This window comes from Falco naumanni, chromosome 9, assembly GCF_017639655.2.
Source record: "Falco naumanni isolate bFalNau1 chromosome 9, bFalNau1.pat, whole genome shotgun sequence".
Classification (NCBI taxonomy): domain Eukaryota; kingdom Metazoa; phylum Chordata; class Aves; order Falconiformes; family Falconidae; genus Falco; species Falco naumanni.
Genome location: NC_054062.1, coordinates 30,103,959 through 30,123,327, shown reverse-complemented (window position 1 = coordinate 30,123,327; position 19,369 = coordinate 30,103,959). Strand labels below are relative to the sequence as shown.

At 44.2% G+C, this 19,369-nt stretch overlaps 2 protein-coding genes across 6 annotated transcripts in view; one reads left to right on the top strand and one right to left on the bottom strand.

Annotated features, from left to right (window-relative positions):
• Window positions 1-2,645, bottom strand: part of LOC121094131 (WASH complex subunit 2A-like) — a 43,076-nt gene extending 40,431 nt beyond the window's left edge. For all 5 annotated transcript variants that reach the window (XR_005829761.1, XM_040607335.1, XM_040607339.1 and 2 more), the window contains exons 1-4: window positions 2,588-2,645; window positions 2,393-2,506; window positions 1,816-1,980; window positions 200-265 (exon numbers count right to left, since the gene is read on the bottom strand). Coding sequence is in view for 4 of the 5 variants with exons in the window: in XM_040607335.1 (XP_040463269.1) it covers window positions 200-265; window positions 1,816-1,980; window positions 2,393-2,506; window positions 2,588-2,632 (390 nt within the window). In the remaining variant the exon portion in view is untranslated. The remainder of the gene's footprint in view (window positions 1-199; window positions 266-1,815; window positions 1,981-2,392; window positions 2,507-2,587) is intronic.
• Window positions 2,646-14,067: 11,422 nt separating this feature from the next.
• On the top strand, window positions 14,068-19,245 carry LOC121093681 (beta-microseminoprotein-like). The gene is made up of 4 exons (XM_040606394.1): window positions 14,068-14,175; window positions 17,229-17,328; window positions 17,882-17,984; window positions 18,861-19,245. The coding sequence occupies exons 1-4, from the start codon at window positions 14,173-14,175 to the stop codon at window positions 18,988-18,990; spliced, it is 336 nt and encodes a 111-aa protein (XP_040462328.1). The 5' UTR covers window positions 14,068-14,172; the 3' UTR covers window positions 18,991-19,245.
• The last annotated feature ends 124 nt before the right edge of the window (window positions 19,246-19,369 follow it).

Genomic DNA, 19,369 nt, shown 5'->3' with positions numbered 1-19,369 from the left:
TATCATACACTAGTAGCCTCCAATGTTCCTGTCAACTTTATGTTTGAATGAAATATACTATCCAACAGAGAGACTTCAAGGAGAAAGGGAACAGCTTGGCTTGTAAGCTGTACGTGTCTGCAAAATAAGTTTGAAAACGAGAAAGTAGACAACAGCTGCAAAAATACTGCCAGCACTCAAGGCAGCTTAAGTTAACTACCTGCTCTGATTTGTCTCCAATATCAGCTTTGGGAATAGGCTCTTCCACTTCTTCATCATATACTCTCTAAAAAGTCAAGCAAAATGGATTCAAGTAAGAACAACATGCTGCTGCAGGGGCTAAACCAAAGGCACCACCAACAAAATAAAATACAGTGTTAATGTGCAATTAATTACTCATTAATTCACTACACATTTTCAAAAAGCAGCCATGGATGATGCCATAACCCCTTCATAGCCTCCTCCATGCATTGAAGTCATCCTGAAGTTACTACCAGGCAGCTTCTCAACCCAACGGAAGTAATTCCAGACTGCAAATGTCACTGCAGTAGAAGACAAGTTGACCATTTAACCCTGTTGATTGACCTGAATATGTTGAAAAGCAGCAGTTTTAACCGCGCCCCCCCCCTTAACATAAAGCTATTCTAGAAACCTTCAAAGTCAAACCTAAGTTTACTTATGGTCTGTCAATTTTCCTTTTGTTTTCTGCAATTTAGTAGGTTTCCTTCTTTAGTGTTTACCCTTTCCCTGTACTTACAGAGGTTCACATCATCCCTTAGTCTTCAGTTTGTTCTGCTTATCCCTCCCATCCAGCAATTTTAGCACGCTTTTGTAGAATCAGCTACAAAGAGACACAAGGGAATAAAAAGCCTCCCTTGAACCTGCAAACCTAAATCCAAATCTCTCAAAGGTGCAGTTATCCCCTGGGAAGAGACAGATTTTCACATTAAGTGCACAGAGAAATAGGTCTCCTCATTTCTAGTTCTCAATTGAGTTAAATTCAGAAACAAACAGCTTCAAGCACCCAAGATTTAAGACATCTGGTACAAACTGTTCTCAGCAGAATCATTATGCTGAACAGCAAAGGTAGGCCAGAAAAGACACTGCAGCTCTGAAACCACCCCCCTCCGCTACCACCAGAAAAACCCACAACTGAAATCCAGGTTTCCATTGTCTTGTCCTCTGCCAGCACCTTCCAATAACAGCATCATGGCTTCAGATGACACGTGTGGCCTGACAACAGTGCTGATCAAAACAAAATGCCCAATAAAACTCACAGTGCTAAAAAACCCCTCCACAAATCCGAAAGACTTAAAGCTCTACATCTTAATTATACACATGTTCCTAGCAACATAATGTTGCAGCAGGCTTTCAAGTCTAGTTTTCACCTTTCTACAATAGCAATAGTCACGAAGGGGGAACGTTAACCAATAAATATGCTCGTCACAACCAAACATAACAGATAACTTGCCTGTAGTCCAAAGCCTTTAATACCAACCGCTTTTAGCGTAAAATAACATCACTGGGCAAACGTACAGCATCATACAACATTCCTCATATTTAGACAGTACTAACTCATTCATAGTGCTAAAATGAAAGCTCTGATCTCCGTATCACATATAAACAAGGAAAGAAGGTTCCTCAAAAGAGGCAAAAAGGAATCTGCCGATCTTGCATAGTGCATCACTCACAGAGGAACTACGACACCCTCTAACAAAAAGTGATTAAAAGCCATTTCATCTCTAAATTAACATCAGACTTGCCAAAAAGTCAAATCACTTCTCCGCATTACAGCGAGGGCCAACACCGATGTTTGAAGCACAAGAACATACTCACATTCTCTATGAACTGCGTATTGGACAACATAAGAAAGTCATTGAAGACGTTGTGAAGGCGACAGTCCGTGGCTTTTGTTTCGCTAATCAATCCATCTACCTGCTTTTTGATTTCATGCGTCCTGGAAATGGTTTGCTGGGAGAACTCTTGCAGAAAACGCAGAAGCTGTGCACAGCAGAGGGAAGCGGCAGTCAGCATCCAGCTCCTTTTTCTTTCGGCCCCGTTTACGAGGCGGGCAGAGCCGAGCGCACGCTGCAAGCCCGCATCAGCACACACAGCGCCCACATCACAGCACCCCCCGCGCACCCAGGGCCACCCCCGCCCACCCCGCATCCCGCCCTTCCCTCCGGGACAGCTCCCGCCTTGGACCGCCCGGCCCGGAGGGTTAATGCCGTGTGGGAGCCTGTCGGCCGCCGGGCCCTACCGGGGCTGCATCCCCCGCGCCCTCCCGAGGCGGCCGGGCCCGGCGAGGCCTGGGGGTGCTGGGCGGGGGGCGCCGCCGCCCGCTGCCCCCGCCGCCGGCTCAGGCCCGGAACTCAGGCCCCGGCTTAGGCCCGGAACCGTCCGCACTGCTCACCCCGGCGTCCGAGGCCAAGGACCAGCTCTGGCTGCCTTTACGGATCTCCTCCAGCGACCAGGGCCGCTCCCACACCGGCGCCGGCTCCGCCGCGTCCCGCGGGGCCCCGTTCATCTGCGGGAGAAGGACAGTGAGCCGAGGAGCGGGTGCTGCGCCCCGTTCCGGCGCGGCCCGTTCCGGCCGGGCGACGCTCACCGTGACGGCGGGCCGCGGTGCTCCCCCCACGCCCGCCGGCGCCATCCGCCGCCCCGCTGCGCGCTGCCACGTGACCCGCCCCGCCCCGCGGCCCGCGCGCGGGCAGGGCGGTAGGGGGCGCGCGCGGCCGGGCCGGTCCGTCCCGCCGCCGGAGGGGAGCCCTGAGCCGCGGCTGGCCGAGCGCGGGCGGCTGAGCGGGGCACCGGGGCGCCGGCTGTGCCACACGGGTGTGCGGCGGCCACAGGCTAACCCCGGCACGGCACGGCACGGCACGGCCCGGCCCGGCCCGGCCCCCACCCGGTCCTAAATCAACCACGGCAGCGAACAGCTCCCGGGAGGTGGCTGAGCCAAGCCGGCTGGGCTGGCTGGCAGCTGGGGAAGGATCTCACGCCGGTTTTCCTGCCGGTGGCGAGGAGCAGATCGCCCGGGCAGGGGCGGCGAATTGCCGGGCGGGAGGTGGTTTCGACCACTGCACCTGCTTCGCGGGCCTGGAGCCCTTGACCGAGGGACCGCGCGTGACTTGGAACGGGGACGGGCACAGGGGTCCCCGCTCTACGCTGGGAGCAAAGTCAGGGCCGGCGGGAGCGGCGGCAGGGCCGGCAGCAGGGCCGGCAGGCCGGGGCAAGCTGTCTGCAGCGCAGCAGCGCCCCCTGCTGGAGCACTGCAACGAGCCACGCCGATGCCGGCCAAGCCTTGCAAGGAGAGACGCTCCTTCCTCCTATTTTTCGGACGAAAGGAAGTGCAAGACTTACAAGTCAGGAATCTTAATAAACCCACACCAGAATTCCAGGATTTGCTAGAAGGAAACATTATATACACTAACATAAATAAATGCACCGTGCAAATCGCCAAACTGGGATTCACAGCCAGTTGGTGCTGGGGCTTTGCAGGTCAGACACCCACTCTTAACTTTCTCACAGAGTCATTCTTTTACAATGGATTGAAAAAACTTGTCATAAAACTGTTTCTAAAATGTTCTTTATGACAAGTGAATTAACCAGAAAGGAAATTACAATAAAATCACCTGTTCTTCCAGCTGGTAACTAAAGAATTCATTGGAAGTGGTCAATTTGGATCAGCCCTTGATACTAGCGTGTGTGGTTTATTTACTTACTGCACCTGACTGCACTGATACCACAGAAGACCTTGCGAGGAACCAGGGCACTGGGTGATTTACTTCTTACTTACGTTCCCAATGTAAATAAGAAAAAATGCCCAAGATCTCCAGGTTCTCATATTTTTATGACATTTTATGGCTACATCCAGATACTTGAAGGATATTGCTAGATTAGGGACATAAGAACTTCTAAAAACAAAGTATCATCATATTCATTTTCATTCTATTTTTCTGTGATTCTATAACAAGATAGCACTACTGAACTAGCTCAGACCTTCAACCCTGGTAGAATTTAAAGAATTTTCATATAGATAATAAAGAACTTTAATATAGATAATAAAGCAGAAACTAACAAAGTACAAGTATTAGCCTAGGCTAATTTCACAACAATGTCTTGAGCAAGGTTGTTAAAAACCACACAGATGGGATTAATCTGAAATTATTCTCCAAGGCTTTTAGTGTTTTGCCATAGTTCCCTCCTCCGCAACATTCCAAAAACTAGAAAAAATTGCCTTTAGTTCCTTTCCATATTCACCAAAATGTGGAATAAAATCCAACAATTCCTTTGTTGTTATCACAAAGTTCAACTGCCCAGAACTTTGTGCATTACAAATGTGAGGTCTATATGCTCTGTCTACTGATGCTGAAAAATGTTGGGTCTTACTATCAGACAGCTTGAGGTCTGGGGGTCTTGCAGATTAGTTTCCATTTTAAAAAAAAGACAGCAACATAGAACCTGAATGTTCCCTTTGGGGAAATTGTTTATTTGTGATACATACACCAGTCTCTGAGTGGAGAGCACGCTATGAATGGCACAATAAAAATCTGCTTTCAAGGAGTCCCAACCTAAACAGTACAGGCAAGGTCCCAAAAAGCATTTCAGCCCTAAAACTCCTTTTAGAGGGGAATTTAGACAGGTTCCTTTTAAAGGTTAGAGAGAAGATGGCAACAAGAAAAATAAGTTGCTGTTCCCCTCAGAACTTTCCAAGCTAATATGCAATGTAAAGGTATCAAAAATCACGTATGTCATCAGGGACTGATTTGCATATTAAGAACCAGAACATGTAAGACTGCATAGAGCTGAGCTCTCTGATATCCCTGCTTACAGCATGCCTTAACTCTGTGGCATCACTTGCTACTTGTATGTGGCCACCTGAACAGGCTGCCCAGGGAAGAGGTTCGGTCACCATCCCTGGAGGTATTTAGGGATGCAGTTAATAGTTGGACTCTATGATCTTAAAGGTCTTTTCCAACCTTAATGATTCTATGAGAACTGTGCCTGTGCAGGTCCCTAGGTGCAGATTCCTTAGGACCTTCCAGAGCAGGGCAAAGGTCTTCTGAACCAGTTTGGGGTACAAGTCTTTCCTGCACGGCCACAAGGACAGAAGTTACAGCAGGGCAGTGTTCCTTGTAATCTGCCACTCTCATGCAGCTGCTTAGCCTTCTGTGTTTGCAGCAGTGTGAAATGAGCCAGAGGTCTCTTGGTGGGACTCTGAAAGGCTGCAATAAAACTGTTTAAGGCAGGCTCAGGCAGTCAGGTTACTGGAAGGCCCCTGTGGATTGCAGAGGTGGGCCAGAGTACAGGACTCAAAAGGTCTGAAGAAAATATACACGAGACAGATGTGAGAGGCATAGCACATACTGCAGTTGCTGCTTTCCTTTGCCCTCCAGTTTCTGGAGAAGGGCTAGCACAGCATAATGGGATGCTATAATTGTGCAGACATGGTGCAAGAGGAAACAAACCTTTATGGATCTCTTCCCGGTCCTACTTCAGACTGTTTTCTGCAGTGTTGCTCCACAGTGGAAAAAGCCACTGCCTATCCAGAAATTGATCGTTAGCTCTGTCTAAAAATTTACTACTCCAGACTGCTGCCAGACCATAAATCCTGCTGGTTAGTTCTGATAAGACAACACTTAAAAGTGGAGACAATAGTAATGAAAGTTTGTGGCTCTGCTGTGAAAACTTGCTTACATACAAACCTGGCATTGAGGATATGCCAGAAATTAGAGCTGGTTCTGGAATTTCCCAGAAGTTGAGGATACAGATGTAAATATGTGCCTGTAGTTTGCCTCCTCAGTGTAGTAATGAAATCAGCAGAGTTTGGATTGAGCAGTGGGGGCTAATCCTGGCATACTTAGAGATTCTGTGCTTTAGCAATCTGGATGGCTTTCTCCTGGTGTAGATCCCAGGAAGAAAGAACCTTTCTTTCTATCTAATACACAAAAAAGAACCTTTACTGTGAAACAAGGCATGGAATGGGGTCAAAAAGTGGTGGGAGGGGTAGTATGAACAGCTGGAATTATCCAAACCAAAAAGCACGCTAGGACTCCTTAATCCACCAGTTTAAGCACAGATTGCATTAGCCTCAAAGTTTATTCTTTATGTCCACAAAGAAACATCTGTGAACACCAGCACAAGAAGGAATTGCAAAGCAGAGGAAATCTAGTATTTACATTCTTGGACAAGCTGACACCCATTCCTTCCCCTGGACCTGGTCCCCAGTGGGGACCCACAATAATTTCCACAGGCCTATATAGGGCTGCACAGAATTTTTAGCAGCTGCAGAATGGCTGTAGAAGACTAAAGACAAGATAATGCAACCCTGAAAATAATTTGGAGGCCAGTATTGCATACTTGTTATGTATGATCGCAGCTTACTGTCTCTTCACAACTTCTGCAAAGCTGAAAGCAAACATTTTCATTAGGAGTGGATCCTGATTACTCTCAAACCAAGTAGTAGATTGTTTTGTCCAGAAAATATCTCTATAAACAACATGGCCAGCTTTAAGGGAGGTATTGTGTATGCTATACCTATTCACTGCTGGGCATATGCAACTCTATTAAAGACAGGATGATTTCTAACACACATACACAGATTATGAAATAACAAGAAATATTCTTTATTCATACAGGATCATTAGGAGGATCTGATCTTTCTCTTCTACTTATTTTTTTTAAACAGTTTGTGTGAAGTAGCTTCTAAATTCCCATTAGCACTTGTCTGTGAAGAAATTACAGTTTACAGTGGACAAAGACTTCAAGGCTTGTGTGACATTCAATATAAATTTAAATATAATTCTTCTTCATAATCTGTGTAATAATATGCCACATAGCTAGCCTAGGTAATTTTTTTTTCCTGTGGCTAGAAACTTTGGCAGAAGTACTGCTTTCTGTTGCCTTATACTGGAAGTGCTAACAAAAGCTTAAACAGACACAGCACTTGGTTAAACTCACAAATATTTACAAGGTACAAAATGAAAGAAAATACCACAGCCCGCTTTCCCAATAGCTAACAGAAAGTAAATATGTTTTTATAACTTGAGAACAGGATGCAAACAAAAACTCAAGTTACAGTTAAAACAAAGAAGCTTTTTTAGCACACAAGAAAGAACCCCAACACAGTTTGTGCATTGTTCTTAATTTTCCCTGCGACTCCTTATTTTCGTGCACAGGTTGTGTTGTATGGCTTGGTATAGACATGGAGAGATATGGTTGTTCAAGCCCTGCAATTACCAGAACTCCCCAGCCTCTAAGAGAAAGTCCCAGCACCTGTGTTACCTGCAGGCTGCAAAAGGACTTGGGGAAGACAAGTGAAGTCAGGGCTTGAAGATGCCTCAGTCTCTGGTGCATCATGTAGAAAGGAGTGTCTGCAGCACAGGAGCCTGAAGCCCACAGAGGTACTTCTCCTCCTGCTTGGGATTCACTGCTGATTAATGCAAGGACAGAACACACCACTTGCCGACCAGTGTTTTTATTCATTTCAGGGAATTCAAAATCAGCTTGCCTTCAAAATAATTAGTTGTAGCCTGTGTGTCAGAAATAAGCAGACTATAATAACCCACGTCACCTAAAAGATCTTGCTGCTATGTACTAAGTCAAATGACTTACTGCAATAAGTTACTGTGTAAGCAGGAGCAAAATAGCCAGGCTGATAGACTCGGTTCAGTTCAGTTAGCTCCTCTGCGCTGGGGAGGCTGCAGCTGGAGCGCTGTGTCCAGCGCTGGGCTCCCCAGTCCAAGAGAGACAGGGAACTGCTGGGCAGGGCCCAGCGCAGGGCTGCAAAGGCAGTGAGGGGACCGGGGCATCTCCCTTGTGACGGAAGGCTGGGAGAGCTGGGCCTGCTCAGCCTGGAGAAGGCTGAGAGGGGACCTGCCAATGTCTACAAATATCCTGAGGGCAGGTGCCAAGAGGACGGGGCCAGGCTCTTTTCAGTGGTGCCCAGCGACAGGACAAGGGGCAGCGGGCACAAACTGCTACACGGGAAGCTCCTTCTGAGTATGGGGAAGAACGTCTTTACTTTGAGGGTGACAGAGCCCTGTCACAGGCTGCCCAGAGAGGCTGTGGAGCTCCTTCTCTGGAGATATTCAAAACCCACTTGGATCATCCCCTAATCATCTTTGCAGCCCTGCGCTGGGCCCTCCCCAGCAGTTCCCTGTCTCTCTTGGACTGGGGAGCCCAGCGCTGGACACAGCGCTCCAGCTGCAGCCGCCCCAGCGCAGAGCAGAGGGGCAGGATCACCTCCCTCGACCTGCCGGCCACGCTCCTCCTAATGCACCCCAGGGTCCTTCTGGCTGCCTTGGCCACCAGGGCACGCTGCTGGCTCGTGGGCAACTTGCTGCCCACCAGCACTCCCACGTCCTTCTCTGCAGAGCTGCCTCCCAGCGGGCCAGCCCCAGCCCGTACCGGTGCATGGGGTTGTCCCTCCCCAGGTGCAGACCCTACACTTGCCTTTGCTGGACTTCATCAGGTTCCTCTCTGCCCGGCTCTCCAGCCTGTCCCGGTCTCACTGGATGGCAGCAGCCTCCTGGTGTATCAGCCACTCCTCCCAGCTCTGTGTCACCTGCAAACGCTCTGAGGGTAGCTCTGTCCCTTCATCCAGGTCACTGATGAGTAAGTTGAACAGGACTGGGCCCAGTACTGACCCCTGGGGAACACCGCTAGCTACGGGCCTCCAGCTACGCTCTGTGCTGCTGCTCACAACCCTCCGAGCTGTGACAATCAGCCAGTTCTCAATCTCTGACACATTTAAGGGAGGAACCCGAAGCCATGCATCAAGTCAGTAATGGAATGAAAAAATAAAAAAGCTTCTGAATCACAGTCCCATAGCATTCTACTTCAGTCTTTAGCAAAGCTTTGAAACATGAAACTCACAGGACTGGTAGAATAGTGCTACCCTCCCAGTTTTGTAAACAAGTTAAGAAATTAAACTTTTAATATCAATTGATATGTCATAGTTGATAAAGCAACACAGAGCCAGAATGACTATGAACTTACATTCCAGGTTAGATACAACAAAGGCTTTCAAGGTGTGCACTTGAGAACAAGGAGTGGTTCCACTAGAGACAATGGAACTACCCACATGGCTAAAGCTGAGGATAAACTTAAGGGCATGAATCAAGCAAAGCACTAAGATCTCATCTGGCTGCAGAAGTTAATGGGAGTTCTGCAGCTTTTCTCAGTAGGCTTTGAATCTATTTATACTGAAAATTATATTTGTAATGTATGTGAGCTTTAGTTATCTGTGTGACATGAGCAAATATTTATCTGCATGATACATGGATGTTCTATGGAAAAAGCAGCGAGCTTTGCAAAATATTTGGTCTCTCATTGAGTATTAATCCACCATGAGGACATCTGCCCTCTGGCTGTGCAGGATCTGAAAGCGAAAGCTTTTTTGATGGAAAGTAAGAACATAGAATCATAGAATGGTTTGGGTTGGAAGGGACCTTTAAAGATCATCTAGTCCCAACTCCCCTGACATGGGCAGGGACATATTCCACTAGACTAGGTTGCTCAAAGCCCTGTCCAGTCTGGCCTTGAACACTGCCGGGGATGGGACATCCACAGCTACTCTGGGCAACCTGTGCCAGTGCCTCACCAGTCTCACAGTAGGGAATGTCTTCTTAATATCTAACCTAAATCTACCCTCTCTCAGTTTACAACTGTTACCCTGTGTCCTATCGCTACAATCCCTGATAGTCTCCTTCCCCATCTTTCCTGTAGGCCCCTTTTAGGTATTGGAAAGCTGCTATAAAGTGTCCCCAGAATCTTCTCTTCTCTAGGCTAAACAACCCCAACTCTCTCAACCTGTCCTCATAGGAGAGATGTTCCAGCCCTCTGGTCATCTTCATGGCCATCCTCTGGACCTGCTCAAGCAGGTCCATGTCTTTCTTATGCTGGGAGCCCAGAACTGAACACAGTACTCCAGGTGGAGTCTCACAAGAGCAGAGGAGAATTACCTCCCTCAGCCTGCTGGCCACACTGTTTTTTGATGCAGCCCAGGATGTGATTGGCTTTCTGGGCTGCTAGTGCTCATTGCTCATATTCAGTTTCTCTTGTCCTTCTCCATAGGACTTCTCTCAATCCACTCATCGTCCAGCCTGTATCCATGTTTAGGACTGCCCTGACCCAGGTGCAGGACCTCACACTTGGCCTTGTTGAACTTAACGAGATTTGCATGGGCCTACCTCTCTATCTTGTGAAGGTCCCTCTGGATGGTGTCCCTTCCCTCTAGAGTATCAACTACACCACACAGCTTGGTGTGGTTGAACATGAACCTTGCATATAAAAAGGAAGGAAAAGCATATTCCTTTTTATGTGGAACTGGATACATCAGATTTATACATACTTAGATGAGTAGCTGAAAGCAGCTACAAAGGGAATAAAGCTGTGGAGCAGTTCTAGAGGCATTCCAAAGAATTCTTGCTAGGTGATGCGTACACTTATTCATACTCAGAGACTTAATTCCCATAAGACTGACATTGCATCTAAAGCTATTAAAGGTTCATGACTTCAATTGCTGCTGATAGACTGCAGCTGCAGAGCATACATCAATCCTGATACACAGAAGTGGCCTCTCCTGACCACAACAGTGGCAAATCCAGTCTAGCAGATTATGATGTTTCACTCCAAGAACATTATTCTAAACTCTTGCTTATATTCCAGAGTTCCTCAACAGTAATGAATTTGAATTAGTTCATTTAAGCCAGTGCAAAAACATTTAATTGCACTTAAAATTAATCTCTCTAGCAGTTTCTCTTTAGCTGACGGGGAATTTACATAAAGTACTATTACCAAACTACTACTTAAACCTATTGCTAGGTGTAAATCAACATAACATTTACTACATTTAAAATAAAGGAAGAGCATCCACTAGGTTTTACATCAATTTAACTAAAAGATTTTTAAATAGCCTGGAAGTGAAATCAGAGGAATGAGGCTTTTCTTTCTCTCTCCAGCTCTAAAAACATACTCTACAAACGGCCTGGTAACGATAGACTACCTTGAGCTGTCAGTTGCCAGTGGATCATGAAGCAGGATTATGGGGACAGGACAAGGCTAAATGGCACCACCTTCCTTTCCATCACCCCAAATCAACCTGCCTTTTAGAAGGTTCTGTAATAGTACTTCTAACCATTACAAAAATAATACCTTAATAGCTTGTCAGGATAACCTTTTCAGAGACTTCTTCAGGTGTCAACACTTCAGAGAAAACTTCCTGAGAGGCTGAAAGAGACTAGACATGTTTAGCAACATTCAACTGGAAAATTAGGAAAGATCTAAGTATGAAATCCTTAGCAGCTGTCCTGCTAATGAAGCCTTAAATCTGTTTCTTGCTTTTTAGTAGTCTTTCATTCAGAAAAGGGAGACCTTAAACCTGTGTTTTTTCATAACCCAGCTATATCAGCTTCATGGGAATATTGAAAATTATCAGAAACAGCTGAGCTGATCACAAGGATCACATAGGATCACAAGTTTTCATAGGATGGCTTATCAGTAGTTTTTGTCTCTCCTCATGCTACATGACAACTGGTGAAAAAAGCAAATTATTGCAGTGCTATGGAAGCAATCATTCTTGGAATTGATTGGAAAACTCATTGGAGAAGTAGTCAGATGTAAGACTTTAGGAAGAGATTGAATTCTTTTACAGCAAGATCTGCATATCCTGAGGCAGAAGGTTCAAAGGCATTCAGAGGCATGCCAGCCTACCAGCAGACAATCAGCAGCACAGCTGGCAGGGCACCAGCATCTTTATCAAGAACTCCTTGGCAGAAGAATAAGGTGTTCTGCCTAGCAAGTGCTTTGAAAGCAAAAACAGTCTTGCGTTGAGCTCTCTGTCAAAAAGCACAAAAGGACTGGCATAAAATTTCCTGTCAAGCCCAGAGTGACCTGGGGTTAGCAAATCCTGGACATGGCAGGTGAAAGAAAGGGAATGCTGTGAAACTGGTGCAATAGGTTGGTGCCCATTGTCTGTAGTTTCTCTATACTAGTATGAAACCCTTATATCAAGTGATCTGGGAGAAAATATGAAATAATTGCTGATAGATTTTGCAAATAACAATTAATATGACAAATAATGACTAAGTCTGGTTGTCTGGTGAAGTGGTGAAATAAATGGTGCTTACTTAATGCTTTAGAGATTTTTTTTTTTTAATTTTGTAGGAATAGGAATTTTTAAAGATTCTGTAAAACTTAAAATCTACATTAACAACTGAGAGTGCCCCTGAGAGAAGTTTAGGGATAGAGTGCAAATGTTTTGTATCGAACAATATGGTGCTTAAGACAGCAGGTGTGATCCCTGGATATATATACACAGTAAAAAGCATTATGTCCTTCATAGTATCTAGGGTCATTTCCACAGCACTTAGAAGCTTTTATACCTTGTTCTGTACTCAGATTTGAAATGAGATACTGTCAATTGGAGACTTTTCAGAAATGGGTTACAAGAATGAAAGGAAATCCATGCTGAACAACTGGAGACCAGAACCATTGTACTCACCCAAGAGAAGTTATAAGCTGACTTGACACTGTAAGTACAGACAAGAGGAAGATTTTGATGATAAAGTACTATTACCTAGTATGCCAGAAGCAAAGCATGAGAAAGGAAATTTATTGAATTTTCTCAAAGACATAAACATGACTTTCATGAAACGAAATTTTTAAAACATGCAGTGATTATATCAGAACAACAGCAACAAAGAGTCAAGTGTATTGTCTGTAAAACTGTATGCTTAGTAACTTTTAATTAATTATGTATTTCTTACTAAAGGATTATCAAACCTGCACAGGCTTCAACTTCAGCATTTCCTCCAAGAAAGTCATGGTATTGCTTCATGCGATATATTTCACATTTTTTTGCTTCTCTTGAATTCTTTGGATTGAATACATCCAAAACCTGAATTAATTGTTATTAGTACTCAGTAATACATAGTGCATAGGAAGAAATGAATGGCAAATTTTCTTGCCACCATTCCAAAGTATTTACAGCTCTGTGTTTAATTTACTTTAAAACCAAAATAAGCCCAAAATAATTTAGCTTGTAGTACAGCCAAATTTTATTGCATTTATTTTTCCAAAGTTTCTAAATATAATCTTAAAATCATATGCCAAATTTCCTGTAGCTGGTGATAAATCTCCCTCAGGAATGAATTTAAATTTGCTTGCCAGCATCTGTAACAATGTCTTTTTGAAACACAGGTAGGGCCACAGTCTCTTATTTCATTCTAAAAAGAGGTTGCAGGAGCAAGAGAAGGCAGAGTATTTGATTAGCACTCTGAAATTTATCACTGCTTGTGAAAGTACTTTGCACATATAAAACTGATCATAGAATCACAGAATGGCTTGAGTTAGACTGGACCTTAAAGATCATCTAGTTCCAACCCCACTCCACTAGACCAGGTTGCTCAGAGCCCCATCCAGCCTGGCCATGAACACTTCCAGGGATGGGGCATCCACAGCTTCTCTGGGCAACCTGTTCAGTGCCTCACCACCCTCACAGTAACATCATATACTCTATCGCAGTTATTCAGGTCAAAGCCTGAACAGTCCCACAGGAGCAACAGCAGACTTTTGATTTGAGAGGAAATCCTTATTTTACTTGAGGAGAAAGAGAAACGTAGTGTGATCCAGCCTTAACTAAGATCTAAATGTTAAAGAGGTTTTAATACCGGTAATGGCCAAGTACCTTCAGTTATCTTACAGCACACTATGGCATTAAGCATGAGTATGCAAAGATCTGGCAAAAGCTCCCTGAGTTATTAATACCTAGTTACCTAGTCTAAGCATATTCTAGTCCACTAAAAGCAGAAATGGTCAGCAAGCGTTTCCTGCCACAGCTGAAAAAAATCCCCCAACTGTACAATACTACCTACAGCTTAGCTATCAGTACTTGTATTTCGTCAGAAAGGCATTTCATCTAAGCACAATGCTTCCAAGGAATACAAAGTTCTGGGTTCAACCTTTTACCCAGGTCAGTGCTCTACAGAATCAAACATTTTCTCATTGCCAGCTGGTGAAATTTTAGTGATTTCTTTCAGAAATGTCAACATAACTGCATTTGAATTGAGTAAGCTTTTTCCCCTAGACTTGAATTGCTCAACCATAAAATACGTGCTCTCAGATTCCACATAAAGCACTTGCAGAGTTCTTCTGGAGGCTTGGAGCTCTCTGTAAGCCAAGGATTCCACAATGGTAAGCCAAAGGTTTAAATTTCTTTTAAAATGGGGATACAGATAGCTAATTTGCTTTAAAACTGAAAAAGAAGGGTATTTAAGAGAATAATAATTACACATTTTCCAACATGGATATATTCTATTTTAAAAATGCAAAATGCAAAGAAAGTAAGACCTTTGTGAAGATTACTGCAAATCTTGTCCTTTGTTTTGTAATTCTTTGCAAGAAACTGTGTACATATATCTTGTCTTTCACTTGCCATTATCCTTTTCTCAGAAATGTTTGTGAAAGTATTCAGAATTTTGTAAACATATAGGACCATGCTTTTAAAACCTTTAGATGTGAAACACAGTTTGAAATATAGTCCCTTTACAATAAAAGGTGTAATAATGTGTTTTGTCTACATTTCTATTTGATCTATCAAGTTGTTTCCTGTTTTAGCTCTCCCAAACTTCCAAATGTGAATCTGAATCAACAGTTAAGTAATGCTAAATAGACAGATGAAGCCCTGTGGCCCAGTTTTCCTCAAATTTATGCTCACATAATCCACAAAGGTATAGACATCAATTACTACCTTTGATGAGAATCTCAGGAAATACGTACATTTTACAGAAGAGGCAGCAGTTTCTGTAGTATATGTAGATTCATAAATAAAGGGAGAAATTATCATCTACTACTTTCTCTGCCTAAGATTTCCTAAGGGCTTGTCTATACTCAGACAAGACTTAGTTGAACAAAATTATCTGGTATCTCATTCCACAATAATTCACCCAGTTTCAAAGGCCATTAAATCCAGTTTGGAAGATTCTGTTCTGCAGGATGGCTGGTGGCACCCCCTTTTTAAGAGAGCAAACAAGTGGCGGGGGGGGGGGGGGGGGGGGGGGGGAAGATTCCTTGAAGTGCCTTGCTCAGAGACTGGCCAGAACAACGCAACTCTGACAAGAGCCCTTGACACCACTGAGACTGTAATAAAATAACCTCTTCCATTTCTAACAAAGGTTTCTAGTAAAGGATACTGTTTCTGCAAGTGCTTTCTTACCTGTTCAACACCCTCTGTGCTCAGCATACTTACGCATGGGCTCTTTACTGCTGACTGTCTGTTGCTTAGCTGACGTATCTTTGGTTGCTCCAGCAAACGGCGTTGGTTAATCCAGACAGTGATTAGACACCACAGACTCCCAGACTACCCCTTATGTTTCTGTTTAGATTCAGTGAAAGTTCCAGAACTTTGGTCTTTAGGGAGAAGAGCATGCTCAAGTTCATTTAACTGCTAGCTCTAGGAAGAGAAAGATAGGGTAAAATGTTGGAGTGAACAAAGGATAAATATTCACAGGAGACAGCCCAGCATAGCAAAAGAAGGATTTTAGTCTCTTCTATAAATACATGAGTGACAGCAGTAGTAGAACTGGCCTGTGCTGTTACAAACACCTGAAACAATTTGGAGGAAAACCACGACCAAACTCAACATGGATGAATAATACACAGTGAGGAGTATCCCAAGCATGTTGAGATCCTCTGTGGAAAGCCACAATGCCTTGAGCTCACAAAGCCCCCACCAGCTGCAAAGCACAGATAGCCCCACAGATCCATGCCAAATGCACATGGATCCTCAGCAGAGACCAGCTGCAGTGTTACATTCTACAACTTCACAGAACAGGAGTTGCTTAAACAATTTTCCTTCGGCCAGGCACCACAGAATAGCACAATTCAAGAGTTTCAGTCTTTCTTTTTAACTTCTGTCATTCTGGCTATAGTGCTTAGCATGGCAACTGGCTTTATTCTACCCTAAAGCCCCAGGAACTCCAAATCACAGAACCGCTATGAAAATTAAGCGTTACACCTTTCCCAGACCACTTCACAGAGCCTCCTCCTCTCTTTCATTACCCTATAAAAGTCCTTATCGCTGTAAGAAAGCAGCACACCAAGGATTAATATAGCAAGTTTTTTCCACAGCAGACAGAAGAGATTCCCCTTGGGTCACCATCTGCCCAAGGTTCAAGACCTTTCAGTGTCTTTTGATGTTCATGATTCAAGTAACCAAGCAGACAGCAGAGCTGCCTGAAAAGAAAGCCTGTCCCTGCCATTTTAAACCCCAGTTTCAAGTAGCAACATCCTCTGGAGTTCAGAACAGTAACTTGGAAAGATCTACTAATTTTATGATCCTTTCATGTTAATCTACACGTGCTATCAAGAAAATGTAAAGAATTCCATTGCTTCTAAGTCTCTGGCCATTCTTAAACTTCTGCTTTAAGTTATCCAGCTTGAGCAACCAGTCAAAATAACCCTGCGCTCCCTCATGCTTCTGCAGTCCCTCTACCCCAGTATAACTGTCACTCCAGTTATGCAGGCTTTTTCAGGAGTCCTGGCTGTTAAGCAGGTCCCAGCAAATATCTCTGAAGAGCTCTTACAGATGTTTAGCTGTTGTCGCAACTAGGCAAAAGCTGTTGTCACCACTACACAAAAGGAAGGCTGTACTGCGACACGTCCAGACCTGTGTGTGCATAGTTTAACAAGATGGCTCACACAGTGCTAAGCAGAATGGTTCAGCACTGGAATTTTGCCCTAAGACACTAATTTCTGTCTCTGTTCTCTGCCCAGCTACCTATTTAAAAAAACTTACTTGAATATAATGAGGTCTGAGATCTCCACTGTACTGCCAACTGTGGAGAAATTGCTGTACCCAAAAGGAAGGAACGGGATGCTATACAGACAGTGATTTTTCTGAAGAAATAGCTAAATCTGGATCAAAGGCAATAACTAAAGTGCTAATAAGAGTCTGACAGGGTTTCAAGGGTATAATACTATTGAAGCTTCTTGTGATTTCTAAAGATTGGACTTTTGCAGGGAGTGATGCTGCTGACACGTTTATGTCATATCATTTTGTCTCTTCCCACCTAAAGGAAAAAAGTCATCAATGCAGTGAAACATCTGGAGTGCCCTTTTCGAAAAATTTAATGTACACATAAGGCTATTTCTAATTTTTACTTCAGGTTTACTGACTTAGCTTTTGAAAACAAAGATAATCAAAGTGGAATTAAACTCAAGCCATGGGCTTCATGTCTCTTTTACAGAAGAGCTTTCTGGCTTTCCTTGTTGCAATGGGCATCATAGTGACACTGGGCGATGCATACTGCTTTTCTAAACTCCACAAGCCAGGGGAGGCCAGCAAAGGTAAGAACAGGGAAGGGCCTCTTACTTGATTGTTCTGTGGTAGCTCAGCTCTATGCGGAGCTGACAGTAAGGACTCAAAATACAAGGGAGGGGGGAGATGTCAGAAAGACATGAATAGGAGGGTCCTGCATCAAGTTACCAAAAGTAGGGAAAAACAAAGTCTTCCCTTGGACTGGATATGGTTGCAGCAATATTATTGCTGTTGGTGGTAGGTTTCTATTGCTCTTCCATGAAAATATATATATAAACACACACATGAAGCTGATGCAGGAGTTGAGAGTAGTTCTGAATAAAGTCTGGTGCCAGGTGGCAGACCTGGCTGTTTGGTTGCGCATTTAATCTCAGATCTGTCACACTGAAACTATCTTTAACAAGTGAAGAAGAAACAAGCTCAGGTTCTCAAAATAGTCCAGGTTACTACCTGGAGAACAAAATTCCTTCTTTACTGTTGCTGGGAAAAGCATTTTCAGAAAACTTGAGATAATTTTTAAACTTTTCAGCCTTTATGTGGAACTTCAAAGAACATGTTTTGGTCTGCTGCTGTCTTATGCAGGGTGTATCCTGGAAGGAAAACTATACCACTTTGGAGAGATTGCGAGGACAGAAAATTGCTTCAGATGCAGCTGCAGCCGAGAATCAATGAATTGTTGTTCCCTGTAAGTTTGAACTTCTTGGTGGCATCATTGCCCATAGGAATCCCACAGCTTTCCATTTGGTGGGGATAAGTGAGTTTCTAAGGGCACAAGAGAGCCTTTCTCCTCACCCATATCACAGAGCGAGGGCAAGCCACATCTAGCTCTTGATCATTTGGATCCTTGGCTGTGTTTACCTTAGCTCACTTTCTGCTGACTGGGAGCGGACACAGGTCCTTCCAGACACATCCAGTTGGTGCTTGCCTTTAATTTTTAGGAACTTGTGAACCCCTCTTACACTGCAGTTAGGTCTTCCCTTAGCAGGGACAAGGGGGTAGATAGGAATTTGTTCCATAAGGGACTTAAGTGAAGCTCCTTTAAAGGGCTTATGATGATCTAAATCCCTTTCCAGAGGTGTTTTTCTCCACTGAATATGCTGACCCTAGAGTGACAAGGCTCTGCTCTGAAGTATTTAACTCCAGCATGCTCCTTTCCTCTTATCCTACCTTCTCAAAGGGCCGAAATTACTTGATTATGACCATCATCTTTGCTCAGGTGACACTCTATAAGGAAACGGCTACCACATTCTAAACAGGCAATAATGAAAAATTAATGGAAAGAGGTAGAACATGCCAAGACCATGCTTGTGTCACACTGTAGAGTGCTGTGCTAGAAAACCCTATGCTAGTTCTGAGCATACTGGTATATTACACAGTGCAGTGCAGCAAGGCATCATTTGAGGCCCTGGAAGCTGTAGCTGTGTGGCTCAAGCTAGGCAGGCTGGTCTTAGCTATAACTTCAGAGATACCTCACTCAGCATTAGTTCAAGCTATAATCACTGAAGCATTGAATATTTTATTGCTCTCAGACTAACATTTGCTTTCTCTTTGCCAATGACAGCTTTCATACTCCTATTGGTTATGACAAAGAGAATTGTAAAGTAGTTTTCAACAAGCAAAGCTGTGACTATGACGTGGTGCAGAAGAGTGACCCCTCCAAGGAGTGTTTTGTCTATTCTCGTGTGGGCTAACAATCTGCCTGCTCCAAACCTCTTTGCACTGTCGAATTCCTCCCTTTCCTACAGATGCTTTGCCATCACAGAGAAGCTCAAAGACATGGGAGACCTGGTAAGAGAGAGTACTTCAGTAGCTCACTTCTAATCTCCTAATTGTTCTAATACAATAAACGATGCATAATGAAATACAATGTCTCATTTCTGTCATTACTTGCAATGGTATCACTGAGCTTTTTTGAATACAATAAATCCAGATGAAACATCCAGAAATGCTTATAGTGCTGTCTCTTTTTATGTAATAACATGAGGCAAAGTCACCTTCTAGGTCTAGGAGAAAGGAATGCATTTGCCCAACTACACTGACATGCCGTGCACCATTGCCCTGGCACAAGCC

What these genes read in the sequence shown, in the direction of transcription:
- LOC121093681 (XM_040606394.1), top strand. An exon ending in GCCAGGGGAGGCCAGCAAAG is followed by an intron (nt 17,329 to 17,881) that starts GTAAGAACAGGG and finishes TGTCTTATGCAG; the next exon opens with GGTGTATCCTGGAAGGAAAA. An exon ending in TCAATGAATTGTTGTTCCCT is followed by an intron (nt 17,985 to 18,860) that starts GTAAGTTTGAAC and finishes TGCCAATGACAG; the next exon opens with CTTTCATACTCCTATTGGTT.